The sequence below is a fragment of the Lissotriton vulgaris genome, chromosome 7 (genome assembly GCF_964263255.1).
Source record: "Lissotriton vulgaris chromosome 7, aLisVul1.2, whole genome shotgun sequence".
Taxonomy (NCBI): Eukaryota; Metazoa; Chordata; class Amphibia; order Caudata; family Salamandridae; genus Lissotriton; species Lissotriton vulgaris.
In genome coordinates this window covers 247,961,663-247,976,383 of record NC_141695.1, presented here as the reverse complement: position 1 = coordinate 247,976,383, position 14,721 = coordinate 247,961,663, and the positions used below count along the sequence as shown (strand labels likewise).

Below are 14,721 nucleotides of genomic sequence, written 5' to 3'. Positions count from 1 at the left end.
GAATCATGGTAAGAACGCATTTATTGTATGCGGATGATATCCTTCTCTTTGTGTCCAACGATTACCTTCCTCACACACATCTTTCATACCTTTGGTCAGAACTTTGGGCAGCACTTGCCCATATTACATAGAGCGGTGGAGCTGCCCATGTCAGCTGGACACTTTAAATACCTAGGCATCTATGTTACCATGGACCCTGTCCTGATTTACCGCTTGAATTTATCATCCTTCCTGGACGTTTTAAGGCAGATGTCGAGCATTGGAAAACTCCACCGCTCTCTCTATTGGGGTGAGCGTCGATGTTTAAAATGATGAAATTACCCCGAATGCTCTACACTTTACAGAATACCCTCTACCTAGTGCCAGATAGCTTCTTCCAATCCATAGATTCCCTTCTATACTCTTTTCTATGGAGCCGAGAATTGCTCTAAACAAGTTAGTACGTGGGGTATATGATTGAGGTACTGGCCTTCCAGATATATGAAATTATTAATGGGCGGCACATCTAGCAATAGTGAATGATTGGGTCTATGTCCCCTGAGGCGACCCAAACTACAGGTTGGAGCGGCTCTCCATGGGACCCAGAGGATTTCCATCCATCCTATACAGTTCACCGAAGGGCAAAAACTTAGTTCCCCAAACACACAATAGCCCAGAAATGGCACACAGCCATGTCCTTTTTAGGTCTTGCCTGAGCCAGCGCATGCGCTACTCTGCAAGACATTTAGTTAGGGCTTTTAAAAGTCCTACCACAGCTCTGTGTGGCATTCTGTGTGCGATTATGCACACAGGCATGAGCAGAGGAGCCATCTGGCTTTCCTCTCGCGCTACCACGGGCGCAGCTCGCTCTGTCTCTCTGCACCCTTACAGCGCACCTCGCTCCACCCCTCCCCCACCACAGACCACGTTCCCGCGATCACTTTTGCTTTCATTAGCAGATCCAGATCTGCTCTTGACATTTCTTTTGGGCATGCGTACACTGCAAATCTAGCATAGTGTGGTGAGATTGCACGTCTAGAAGCAAGAAAGGAACTCCCTCTTGGCCTATATATACTTTATAATTGGGGAAAGCCTCTCGTTATTTTTAAAAAAAAGATATGTTTATCTACTCTGACTTTGTAAATACAATATGAATTTTTGTATATTTATTTAAAGAAAACTACATGAAATACAGTGAATCACTACTTGTTTTCAAATAAGAAAAAAGAAAATATGAATTTTTGCATGACAAAAAAACTCTAAAAATAAAAATAAATAAATAACCTAATAAGTCTAAGATGTGGTTTATGTATGCCCCTGTTATTGGAGGCTTTCCCCAATTATAAAGTATATATAGGTCAAGAGGGAGTTCCTTTCTTGCTTCTGGTTATTTCACCCCTCAACTCTCTGACCTCAAAGTACATTTGGGAGGGGGTCCCTCCCCTTATTCATGCGAGATTGCACGTCTAGCCAAGAACTCTTGTATTGTTTGTATGAACACGTGCAGCCTATATAGAGCATAAAATCCAGGAGTGCGTGTGATAAATTCTTTGACTGCGCTTGGACTCTGTAAAGGGAAAAGATTTTCCCTGCAGGGAAAGGCGGGAACATTACGTAATCGCGCAGGAATCCCTGGCCAATAGAGGAAGTTACTTCTTGGTTTGAACACTGTTTAACAGCTTTGTCAACTTTGGTCTTTAGAACACGTAGGCTGTCAAGCTGTTTCCGTTTCTCACAATGGTGTCTATTCCCCATGTTAATTGTCGCTAGAGATTTCGGGTGTCAGCAGCTGCTCCCGTGAAACATAGGTTCACTTATAAACTCTCAGGGATCCTTGATCAGTTTATCTAGGACCCAAATCTAAAGGCTTTCCATTTTGGCACGCAATTGCTCAACAGCCAGCCTCCTTACAGCTGGCTGCATTTAACCTGCCAGCCACCCAAACTTCTTTTTGGGACTATCCGGTACAGTAATCGCCAAACTGATACAGCAGCATACCATAGAATCTTCCTATCATTTAAAACCGTTTAAGTTCAGGTCAGTGGTAACTTTAATCATCCATCTGTACTCCTCTTAAATTCAGCTTATTTTATTTACAAATACAGGTATGAAAGAACTTTGTGTACATTCACTCTTGGTGAACACAATGCATCCCAATATGAAACGGCAGAGGAGCACAGACTCCTAGGTAAATAAAGATAGTTACTGGTTGCTTTTAACATATAAAAAAAAAACAACAGGGCTACTTCCTGGCCTTCCATGACACTTTTATGACACCACCCTCAATTGAAGCATTGGTTCCACAACCCTCTGGCAGCATCAGGACAACTGCTCACACATTGAACCCTCACAACAAAATCCCCAAATATTTTACATTATAAGCAGGAATAATGGTATGTCATACCATGACATTTCAGGACCGCCATAACATCTCCCTTCTTCCTAATAAATACCAAACTATGGATAAAATTAAACAAAACAAAGAGCTCTTGACTTTTATACTATAAACATGTAAAAGTAATACCAAACAAACGTGTGAATAGTATGCAGGACTGCACATCATATATCTCAGTATTGCAATGATCTTTTAATGGACCTTGCACTTCTACGTTGTACAGGTTATCCATTTCATGAAAATGTTTCATGATACTACAGTTTGAAGGAATATCCGGATACCCAGGATCTTTCAGATCATAAGCCACTTCCATCAGTCTCTCCATGTTCCACCATTTATTACCTTTGACACGGTCAGCATTTCCAGACACCGCTTTCTTTTGAACTGGTCTCCTGAACTTCGACATGCCTTTCGCAACATAAGTGGAATCTTTAATTTAAATCCAATATCCAATTTTCACTCTCTGAATATCTTTAACTGTGTGCGTGTCATTTTAGCTTGAGAAGCTTTCATTTTAGGTCAGATGATGCTGTCAACTTGTTTCTCAAGAGCAATTTTGGATTGAAATGTTCGTAGCCATCCTGGACACATTTTTGCTACTGGAGGACGCCCTCCCATAACTTAAAATGGGCTCATATCAGTGGTACCATTCGGGCTTGACCGATGTGCCCTTAACATGCTATCAACTGCTTCTATCACATCAACTTTTTTCTAAATAGACCACTGCACACAATCCATCAAAGTATGGTTCATCTTTTCCATGAGCCCATTTACTTGTGGATGATAAAGAGCAATTCTCCTATGTCTGTTGACATTTGTCCCTAAAGATTCATTCATGGATCTTGATACAAATTGGACACCATTGTCTGAAACTATTTCTTTGGGACAACCTTCCCTTAGGAATACTTCCTTTAACCCCTTTGGGGCTCATGATGGAATGATTCCATCATGAGCACCAGTGCTCCTATGCTCATGACAGAACCATTCTGTCATGTGCACAGGAGAACTAAATCCCTGTGCTGCAAACAGCAGAGGGATTTTCTTTTTGGGGGACCACAGAGGTGGGGAAGCTAGGGGAGTTTCCCTAACGTCCCAAGCCATTTTTTTTCTATCTAATGACTATCACTCGCATGGAAATTAAACTAACTTAGTTTCACTGTTTCTGTGCTTGTGGGGCTCTCTCAGCCCCCTAGCACTGAAACACATGGGAGAGTTATAGCTGGAAAGGGGAGGTTCGCCCCTTTCCAATGTTACCATTCTCTAGTGGATCCCTGCTCGGGATCATCAAGCAGGGATCTACTCTTTAGGCACCAGGGAGAGAGAAGAGGACCCTTGGTAAAGAGTCTTTGCTTCCCCATTGGATTACGGTATAATCAGTCTTTCTGCCACCCTGGGGAGGCAGATGGGGCAGAATGCACCGTAGAATCCTGGGATTCTTGTTTTTTTATAGACCAGGGATGGGGGTGCCCAGGATGGGCTTGCAAATGCCTCCATCCTTACTCCCAAAAACATGCAAGTCTTTCTGATCCCCCAGGGGGCACAGACCAAGGAGGGGCAGTTGCATTGATACTGTTGGACCTGTCGGCAGCGTTCGACACAGTCTCGCTTAATAGTCTGCTAGAAACCCTCTACGATAAAGGAATTCCCTCAAATGCACTGAACTGGATCAGCTCATTTCTAAGCAATCGAACACAATCGGTTCACCTCGGCCAACATCAGTCCAAATAGAACTCCATCACCTCTGGTGTCCCGCAGGGCGCATCCCTTAGTCCCACCCTGTTTAATGCCTACGTCTCCTCACTGGCCAAAATTAGCAGGAAGTGGGCCATTGGTATTTGCTCCTATGCTGACGACACACAGTTGATGGTGACTGAAGTCACCAAATCAAAGTTACACAACTGTCTTACGGAGATGGCACAATGGATGCACGAGCATTACCTAAAGCTGAATGCAGGGAAATCCGAGATTCTACTCTTTGGAGGCGCCAAATTAGTATGGAATCCTACATGGTGGCCACTCACACTGGGCATCGCTCCAACTCCAAAGCACTGCGCCAAAAATGTGGGTATCATTTTCAACGACACCCTGTCCATGAAGGACCATGTACGGTCCCTCTGTGGAAAGGGATTTACAACCCTTAAACTCCTGGGCAGGCTGTTCCCCTGGATACCACTCGACTGTAGAAGGTCTGTCATACAAGCATTGCTGGTTAGCCAAATGGACTACTGAAACGCACTATTCATGGGTATGAACAAACTCTTGTTCTCACGACTACAGGTTCTTCAGAATGCTGCTGCCAAACTTGTCTGCAACAAAGGCAGGCTAAGCTCAGCTACTGCATGCCTGAGGGCCTTGCATTGGCTATCCATGAGGCAAAGCGCAGCGTTCAAGCTGCTGAGCCATGCCCACAAAGCCCTATACTGAACAGGCCCTTTAATACTCCAAGAGAAAATTGAGTTTTACGTTCCTTCCACGAGTCTTCGCTCACTTCACTCAGCTCTGGCTAGAACTAAGCGCATCAGAAAGGTGAGAGCCAGCAGGCGTTTTTTCTCCCACTTGGCAGCCAGGAAATTGAATGAACTCCAGCTCAACCTACGACTCACTTCTAACTACTTGCTCTTCTGAAAAAAATTTAAAACATACCTGTTCCCTAAACAATAACTCCTACAGTTCTACTTTCAGCTACCTGTTCCTAAACAATAAGTCCTACTTTCAGCTACCTCACCATGACAGTTGCTACTAGCGCCTTGATATCCTTCGGGATGAATGCTGCGCTTTATAAATAAAAATAAATAAATAAATAGCCCCACATCCCCCCAGGGGCAGAAAGCCTATTAGCCACCATGGATTTTGTTTGTGTGCGCTTAGGGGTGGTGGCTGCCCAGCCTTAAAAAAATTGCTACAGTCTTTCTGCCCCCCAGGGAGGCAGATGGGGCAACATCCCCTTACCTGCCCCACCCCCCAGGGGCAGAAAACCCACTAGGCACCCGGGATATTTTTTTCAAAGTTCAAGCGTGGAGGCTGCCCAAAAAGGGAATGCCAATGCCACCAACCCCCCCAGAAAATGCCAAATGCCAGTGTTTCTGCCCCCCAAGGAGGCAGATGGGGCAGTAGCCCCTGATTTGTCCCCAGGGGGCTGAACACCCACTAGGAACCAGGGATTATTTTTTTTCAAAGTTCAGGGATTGGGCTGCCCAGAATGGGCATGCTAATGCCCCCATGCCCTAAAACAAAGTTGCAGTCTTTCTGCCCCCGAGAGGCAGATGGGAGCAATATCCCCTTATCTGCCCCCCCCCCCTCCGAGGGGGCTGAAAACCCACTAGGCACCAGGGATTTCTTTTTTTTACAAAGTTCAGTGGTGGGGTGCCCAGAATGTGCATGCCAATGCCCCCACACCCAAAACAAAATGCCAGTCTTTCTGCCCCCCTCCCCCTCCCGGTGGCAGTAGTCCCAGATCTGACCCCCAGGGGGCAGAAAGCCCACTAAGCATCAGGGATTAATTTTATTTTAAACACATTGGGGTGGGGGCTGCTGATGCACCAACCCCCTTCAAAAAATTCCACAGACTTTCTGTCCTCTCTCCCCCCTCAATAGCCCCTGACCCCCAACCCCCCAGGGCAGCAGAAAGCCCACTAGGCACTGAACCTTTGTTTCCAATTGCCTTGTTTTGGAATTTGGGCCCTAACGCAGCTGGCATCTAGGGAAACGTAGCAAACCTGTACATTTGTAAAGTAGACAACAAGGGGAATCCAGGATGGGGTTACTTGCATGCCTCTATCCAGGTTCTGTTGCCCAGAATCCCTTGCAAACCTCAAACGTAAAAAGAGACAGTTTACTCACATTTTTGTGATGGAAAGTTCTGGAATCTGCATGGATCCACAAACTTCCACCAGCCCTGCATTCTCCAAAGTCTCCGGATAAAAATGGTACCTCACTTGTGTGGGTAGAATTAGTGCCCATGACCGGAATTGTCACAAAATGTACTGTGGAGACTTCAAAATTATGGATTACAAAAATACCTTGATTTGCTTCTCGTAGTATATATGCGCCCTACTGCAGAAACCTCAAAAATTTCAAAAAAAGTAAACCTATAAGAGATCTTTCTCTTGAATTTCCCCAAGAATTTGAAATTCTCTTCCTCTTGGGATCAGGACCATCCCTTAATTCGTTCTTTTACAAAACAAATACAATTAGACTACTGAATAATCTCCTTCCTATCTGATGCAACTATCTATGCCAATTTGATTTATTTGCAGGTGTTTTCACTATTTCACTATTTCTCTTTGTATTATCTTTTCATGCTGTATATTCTATATTTTACTCCTTGTATAGTTGATGCTATTTATTAGGTTGTACAGTGCTCTGACACCAACATTTTGGTCATGTTCGCGCTTTATAAATAAAAATAATACATTTGCGAGAGAGTCACCTGCATTTTTGATCTCTGGCTCGGTGGCCATCTAGGTAAATCTACCAATCCCAGACATTTATGCAAACTTGACACCCGGGGGAATCCAGTGAGGGGTGACTTCCGCGGATTACCCAACATTTTCCAACCCAGAATCCCCTGAAAATTTCAAATTTAGCTGAAAATAAATCTAATTGTTCTCACATGTCTGGGTGGGAAAGTGGTGGGATTACCGGGCTGACATAAACTTCCTCCTACCGCGCGTTCCCCATGGGTCAAGTACCTGCGACAAGCAAGAGTTCAATATTCTTTCCAGCAACTAAAATGTCATCTTGAAAGGTGACAACCACTTTCAAAACTTCCTCGAGAATCCATTGAAAAACAGACCCTGCAGACACTAGCCTGAACAGCATCCTCCTAATTTGAAACGTCCTCATAAAGGCAACATAGGCAGTCAGGTGTCTAAAGGAAGGGTTCAACACTACCAGATGGTATGCAGATGCCAAATCAATATATCTGAATACTCTGGCACCCGCAAACATTGTAACTATATTATTTAGTCTGGGAAGAGGTTATGAGTCAATTCAAATCACTTTTGTAAGCTCCTGAGGTCAATGCATACCCTCAGCTGACCATTCTTCCTACGGGTTAGAACCAAAGGAGATAACCACAAATATAACTCCACTGGTTGTGTGTTAGACAGAGTGAAGGGTTCTGTGATGAACAGAGACTGGTTGTGTGGCGGACAGAGTGAAGATGATGCAGATGATGATGCTGCTCACAGAACTCATACAATAAAGTTGCTCTGACCCCGTCTCGGACTCGTGACCCTGCCCGCGAGCTCTTCCCATATGATCGATATGCACGGACTGATACCTTATCGGTCAGGAGCTCATTATCAGCATGCTCGGTTGCACGGTGCACACCGTCAGTGTGTGATGTGGCCATGTGGGATGCCCAGTGCTTGGGACTGCAGAGCGAACAACTCTTCTAAAACTGAGACCTCGGGTCTGGTACTGAGGGTGTAAACCTTCCGCCGGACCCGGGTCTTTAACAGCCACTACTGGATGAATGTCTCACCCCTGACACGAGACAACTGAACAGATCACCCCTGACATGAGACAACTGGGGGGTCTTACCCCTGATATGAGACAACTGGGGGTCTCATCCCTAACATGAGACAACTGGGGTTTCTGGCCTGATTGAACGTCTCACCCCTGACATGAGACAACAAGGGGTATCTGCAGGCACGAAGCACAGCCATTAGAATAAAAAGAGGCGATGCAGGCATTAATGCAGTAGCCTAATTTGTGAGACAAACTGAAAAGGTAGAGTAAATGAATATTTCATTACTTTAATTACCAGGGGCTACTCTTTTCTTGTTGTCTTGAGATGTGTTCCAGTACCTCGCACGCGAAGACGGTCAGTAAAATATAAAGTGCCAAAGCAGCATTGCAGCCGGTGTCCATTTTTCAGGACACTAGGGCAGGGGAAAGGCAAGAAAATGATTGATAAATTTTCGGAAACGTAAACACGCGCTCGATTCTTGTCAGGATGCAGCAAGATAAATCAGAAGAGATTTCAACGAGTGTGAACGCTGAAAGGAGAGCGAAGCCAGGGAGTGGGAGCACAAGAAGGAGAAAGAATGTTTTATGTCTCCGGGGGTGCTAGGTGTACGGCGGGCCGAGTCTGCACGGTACGCTCAGCAACTGCGGCACTGGTGGTGTGCACCAAGCCTAGGTGGCAGTATGGGAGAAGACGGTGGGGATGACAAAGAAGTGGGGACGACAACACAGAAGTGCATCGCGGAGCGCAGTGCAATGAAAACAAGCTGTCTCCGTAGAGCCGACGGGAGCGAAAGTAGAATGCTGGGCTGGAGGAATGCCGCCATTCTATCGCGAACACGGGGAGCGCGCCTTAAATAAATAAACAAACGCGGCGTGAGAAACAGATGTGTCACTGCAATTAATTAAAACAAGTGCAAGTTGCGGACAAAAACTGTTTTTAGGCGCCACTGCTTTGGTACATGGAAGTAACTGGAGGATCAGCAGCCAAAAGAAAGCCTGAACACAACACAATGCCTCAGGTAACCAATCCCAAGCGGAAATACAAATTAGACTAAGTTTCGGGCCAACATACATATTACTTTAGGTCTCGCTGAGACAGCGCATGCACTGGAAAACGCGAGACCTAAAAAGCACTTGATCAATCATTCTTTCACTCACCCATCCCTTATAACTGCCCTACTCACTAGCTCAGGCACTACCTGCATGCACCCACAGCTTTCTTGCAGTTGCTTCCTTGTATGCATACATGTTCCTTCAGTAAATACTCTCACTCACAGCATGCACTTACAATGGTATTTCAAATGTGCAAAGTGTTGCTACAACTTTTTTGACCCTCATAACGAAATGTACAAGTTTGCACAAAGGTCAGAATAATTGCTCTGATTACGGGTTGGTCAGAATTTTCTAACGCCTGGTAAACCCCTCTTTACGTAGGGACTGGAATTTCAGGTTGGGTGGTATTTACTTACAGCATCTGGTAATTACCAGGTGCCTTACATATCTTACACTTCTTCACATTTTAGTTAGTCAAATCTGCAAGAATATAACAGCGGAAAAGTATTTTACTGAACTATGTGAAATTTGGTGTGATAAACACCAAAAGCTTCATGCTAACCTCCAAGTACTAGTAATGAGTGTCATTTATTGCACCCGATAAATAACGCACCCCATGATATCATTATTTATCAGGCACAACAAATGGTACCTTCATTTGGACAAACATAGAATCAGGGCCTATGAATTTTGTGATAATTAGGACACAATCATAGATTTGCACCGATAAACTCTAGCAAGAACTTGCTGAAATTTATCCAGGTGAAAGTACACCAAAAAAGATGAAACATTCCTAATGTTTTGTGTTAAAAATGATCCTACATGATATGTACAATTTTGTTTGTAAAAACTCAGAATAGGAGATATTTACCACACCTGGTAGATACCTCACCTTGTAGTAATCCTATTTATCAAGTGTGGTAAATACCCCACCGTATCACGACAAATTCGTAATGAGACCCTTAGTATTTTCATAATGTACTAAGGCAACAGACTGTCCCTCTGTTGTTCTGCAATGAAAATTGGCATTGAGCTGGTTCTCCTCTAAAATTTAGGAATCCCAAAGCACCCAAATCATTAAAATGTTTTCTGCATGTGAACAACCTGTCCTGCCCACACGAGATTTATGGCAATACCTTTTTGTTTTAACTACATGCCAGCACACCTTTTTATTGTTATTTTGATTTTTGTATATAATAGTTGTCAGCTCAATCTTGGGTTCCACCTCCGCCACTCGGTCATTGCCCCTCACTTACAATGTCTTCAGCAGGCACGATTTACCATATAAAGCATTCGCCAAAGCCACCATCAGTTTTAGGCATTATATATGGGCGTCTTCATCTAAAAAAATTGTTTAGCAATCTACATTTTTAATTGAGAACACTGTTTACTTTTATAATCCAGATTCTATCTGATTAATCTTATTTGGCACGTTTCACTGGCTGTGGATCAGACGTTGAATGCCTGGGAGAGGTGCTGTTCTTTCATCATGGATTGTTGTGCTTTTTTATACAATTGACTTTTCTTGGTAGGAAGGTGCTTTTAACAATTATGGTACTTAGCCAGGCGAAGATATTTGAATTTTGCAAGAAGTGCCTGAACAGTTAATGAGGAGCACCTTGAAATGTGGTGGGGGGGGGGGGGGGGGGTCAATTTGCCAATGTCTTAAAATGTTCTGTGGGTTCAGAAGGCTCTGAAACATGTAAGCTTACATAAAATATTTAGGGGTAGAGATGGTATGGGGGGCATGGTAGACCACGTATGAGTTCAAACACTAATTTCAGGAACATAACTTGATGTGGACCCATGTGCTGCTGTGACATTCGCTATCTTGACATGATTCACCTGCATGTGAATACACAAGTTTATTAATGATTGAAATATGTCACAATATAACGTTTATTGGGGAGTTCTTAGTCATTGCTGCTTTACAGAACGCATCGACTATATGTTATAGGCCAGTGCCTGATGTGAAATGTTCATACATTGCTTTGATGTATGTTTTTTTACAGTTTAGAGAAAACACAAGAACAAGAACTGCATGACAACTTGAATTCTCCATTTGTAGATTAATGTGGGTGTTCCGCTCACCTCATTCCATGCATCAGAGGCACTTTGAGAGCAGTCTTTGTAGTAAAGTTCACCATGTGCACGTAAGCTGTAAAAGGCCAGGCAGCCGTTGGGTTTGAGGACACGATCTACTTCTGTCATGAACTCCTTCATATTGAACCAGTGAGCGGCAGCTGAAGCAGTGATCAGATCCACCGAGTTATCTTCAAATGGCATCTTCTCTGCAGCAGCAACTCTAGAAATTTAAGTGAAGAGAGGAGTTTAAATTAGGAACTTGAATCTAAAAATTATTTTAATCAAATATAATTCTATGATCTCAGGAAACTCCGATATTTCTGCAGGTTCTGCTGTTTACCTTTACAAATTTATTGGAAACTAAGAGGCAGATTTGTCATTCTTTAATGCAGCGCACCATAGCAATCCACCTTGCGGCTCTGCCTGAAAAGGAAGGAATGTGTTGTATTTACCATTATACAGCACTTTCCTGTCCTTTCCTAGCACTGGTACACGTTTGCCTGTCTAGCGCTAACGCAAGCATCTTTACGTCATATTGCGAGGGCTCCTGCTTTGAAGGCAGGATTGTTTTTATGCAGGGAGGGACACACACATAGAAAGAGGAAGAAACAAGGCAAACTAAACATATTTCTCCTTGCGCCTCACCTGGGGAGGCGCAGCATTTTCACACATTTCCAAGTCTACCACTAATGGTAAATCTGGGAATGCAACAAAATCCATGGGAGGATATGTGGGAACTCTAACGCTCCACCCATGGAACACCTCCCTGTAGCAGAGTAAACTAATCCAGTATTTTGAACTGCCTTGTGTGAGAAAGTGCCCTGTTTCTTGCATGGTATGCCCCTTCGTTTTGCTGAATTGCTGACGTTCTTTGACTGAGTGTGCCCTGTGCTCCTGCTAATCAGGTAGCCAGGGCCTATGTTTCTTCTCTAAAACTGCATTAGGGCCAAAACCCAATTGGCATCTCAGGTCACGGGTCAACCTCTGGTAAATGGTACCACAGGTACCCTGGGCACTGTGACCAGAGAAGGCCTCTAAAGGCTGCAGCACTTATTGTGCCACCCTTAGAGGTCCTGTACCCTGACACTCACACACTGCCTTGGCAGACTTGTTGTCTTGGTGCAGAACACAGTGAAGAGTCGACATGGCACACATCCCTGTGTGCCATGCCCACAAACCACTGCCCTGGCATACACCAGTCACCCCTCTAGCTGGGTGCACTATGCCAGTGGTGAGGGTACAGGTGCATATGGTGCTGGGACTTTGTCAATACGAACTCCACAGCACCATAATGGCTACTCTGAAAAACTGGGAAGTTTGGTATCAAACTTCTCAGCACATTAAACCCACACGGATGCCAGTGTGGGATTGAAAGTAAAATGCGTCACAGAGGGCATCTTAGAGATGCCCCCTGAAACTCAACCAACTTCTAGTGACCTGACTGAGTGGCTGCTTAGGCTGCCACCACCAGACATGTTTCTGGACCCCTGGGTCAAGAGCTGCTGCTCTTGTGGGCCTGAAACAATGCACATCCAGGGATTAGGTGCCAATCCTTCTCCCCAGGATGGGCAGGGTTCACAAAGGAGAAGCTGCAAAAGCATGCCGCCTTTGTGAGCCTCTCCAGACCATTTGCTGCTTTCAGCAACTGGTCCCCACTGGTTCTATGTCCCACTTTGGGTGGGAGAACCGGCGAGAAGAACAAGTGAGGAAGAGAGGTGTGCCCACCTCTGCCAACTCCACCCCTAAGGTGGGGGAGGCGAGGTGAAGCACAACCTCGAGTCCCCGCCATTTTGAGAATGGGGGCACCCTGCTAACCAGGGACAGGCTCCTGCCCCCTCTCACTCTGGAGAGTGGCTGAAGAGGGGGGGGTACCCACCCCAGGGAAGGGACCAATTGGTCCCTGCCCTTTACCTACCTGTAACACCCCTAAATCTAGCATTTAGGGGGCACCCTGAAACTTGCTTCCTCAGATCCAGCAACAAGAAAAGAAGATAAGAAGAAGGACCAAATAGCCGTACAGCGCTAACTAGAAGACAACGCCCACTTACTTGGCCCCAGCCCTACAGGCCTGTCTCCTCTCGAACCTGCTCCTGCGAAATCCCGGTGTTTCCTGCAACCAGCAACCTCAAAAACCCCAGAGGACCTGCCTGCCTTCACTTCAAAGATTGAATCTCCTGTGAACACCGGACTTGTTCAAGCAACAACCCCTGGCAGCAGCCAGGGACCACGAATCCAGCCCACTCTGCACCCGCCGAACCCGGCCTGAACGGAAAAAAAAACCAGAAGGAATTCCCCCTGGTGATCTGATCCATCAACCGGCAACCCTTGACCTGCCTCAAGCCTCCAGACGACGCCTGCAGGCTCAATCCATAGGACTTCCCCTACCGCGACCAGGGCGGGTAAGAAAATACGACATGCCAATGCACCCGACGCCCCACGGCCTTGTGTGCCCAAACCGATGGTGCCTAACCAACCCACAACATCCCGACTTACCCCTCAAAGTGGTGGTCTCACCTAGAAGATCCTCATCCCAGAGCCTGCAGTGTTTCTTTGTACTGGAGGTACTCCATTGAAAACAGGGCACCTGACCTCAAAATAGCACCTGCACCCGGCTGCCCTAGTGCCGCTGAGGGTGCACCTTTGGTGCTACTTTGGTCCCAAACTTGCCCTGAGCTAAACCCTAGGAGCTTTGCTCCGACAACTATGTGGCCTGCTTGCCAGCAGCCACCAACAGGAGACCCCCTATCCTCTATAGGATAACATTCAATCAATCAAGCATTTGTAGAGTGCTCTACTCACCCATGAGAGTCTCAAGGCGCTAAGGGGGAGGGGAGGGGGCAGCTATTGCTGAACAGCCAGGTTTTGAGGAGTCTCCTGAAGGTAAGTAGGTCCTGGGTTCGGCGTAGGTGGGTGGGGAGGGTGTTCCATGTCTTTGCCGTGAGGTGGGAGAAGGATCTACCTGTGGTTGCTCGGCGGATGCGTGGGAGGGTGGCAAGGGCGAGGTCTGCGGATTGAAGCTGGTGGTTTGGGGTGTAGAAGGACAGTCGTTCGTTAAGGTATGCTGGTCTGACATTGTGGAGTGCTTTGTGAGCGTGGGTGAGGTGTTTAAAGGTGATTCTCCTGTTGAACATGAACCAATGCAGATCTCTTAGGTGGGTGGGGATGTGACTATGGCGAGGGAGTCTGAGGATTAGGCATGCAGAGAATTTTTGTATGTGTTGGAGTCTCTTCTGTAGTGTAGGCGTGGTTCCTGTGTAGAGAGCGTTGTTCTCCTGGTTTCGGTGGTGATCCATCTGAAAATCTTGCGGAGTATGCGTAGGGTTTTGAAGCAGGAGGAGGAAACAGTGTTGACTTGCTGGGTCATAGAGAGCGTTGAGTCCAGGATGAACCCCAGATTGCGTGCGTGGTTAGTGGGAGTCGGGTCAGCTCCCAGCATGGTCAGCCACCAGGAGTCGTCCCGTGTGGAGGGGTGGAGCCGAGGTTGAGGACCTCAGTCTTGTCTGAGTTCAGTTTCAGTCGGCTGGTCTTCATCCAGTCTACAACGTCCTTCATTCCTTTGTGGAGGTTGGATTTGATGGTCGCCGAGTCCTTGGTGAGGGAGAGGATCAGCTGAGTGTTGTCAGCATAAGAGACGGTGTTCAGGTGGTGTGCTCGGACGATGTTGGTGAGCGGTGCCATGTAGATGTTGTAAAGGGTCGGGCTGAGGGATGTTCCTTGGGGTATGCCGCAGGTGA

General features: G+C 45.9%; 1 protein-coding gene across 1 annotated transcript in view; it reads right to left on the bottom strand.

Annotated features, from left to right (window-relative positions):
- Nucleotides 1–14,721, bottom strand: part of LOC147701306 (putative methyltransferase DDB_G0268948) — a 115,001-nt gene that overhangs the window by 44,007 nt on the left and 56,273 nt on the right. The window contains exon 4 of the mRNA XM_086928619.1: nt 10,994–11,207. Coding sequence (XP_086784745.1) covers nt 10,994–11,207 — 214 coding nt within the window. The remainder of the gene's footprint in view (nt 1–10,993; nt 11,208–14,721) is intronic.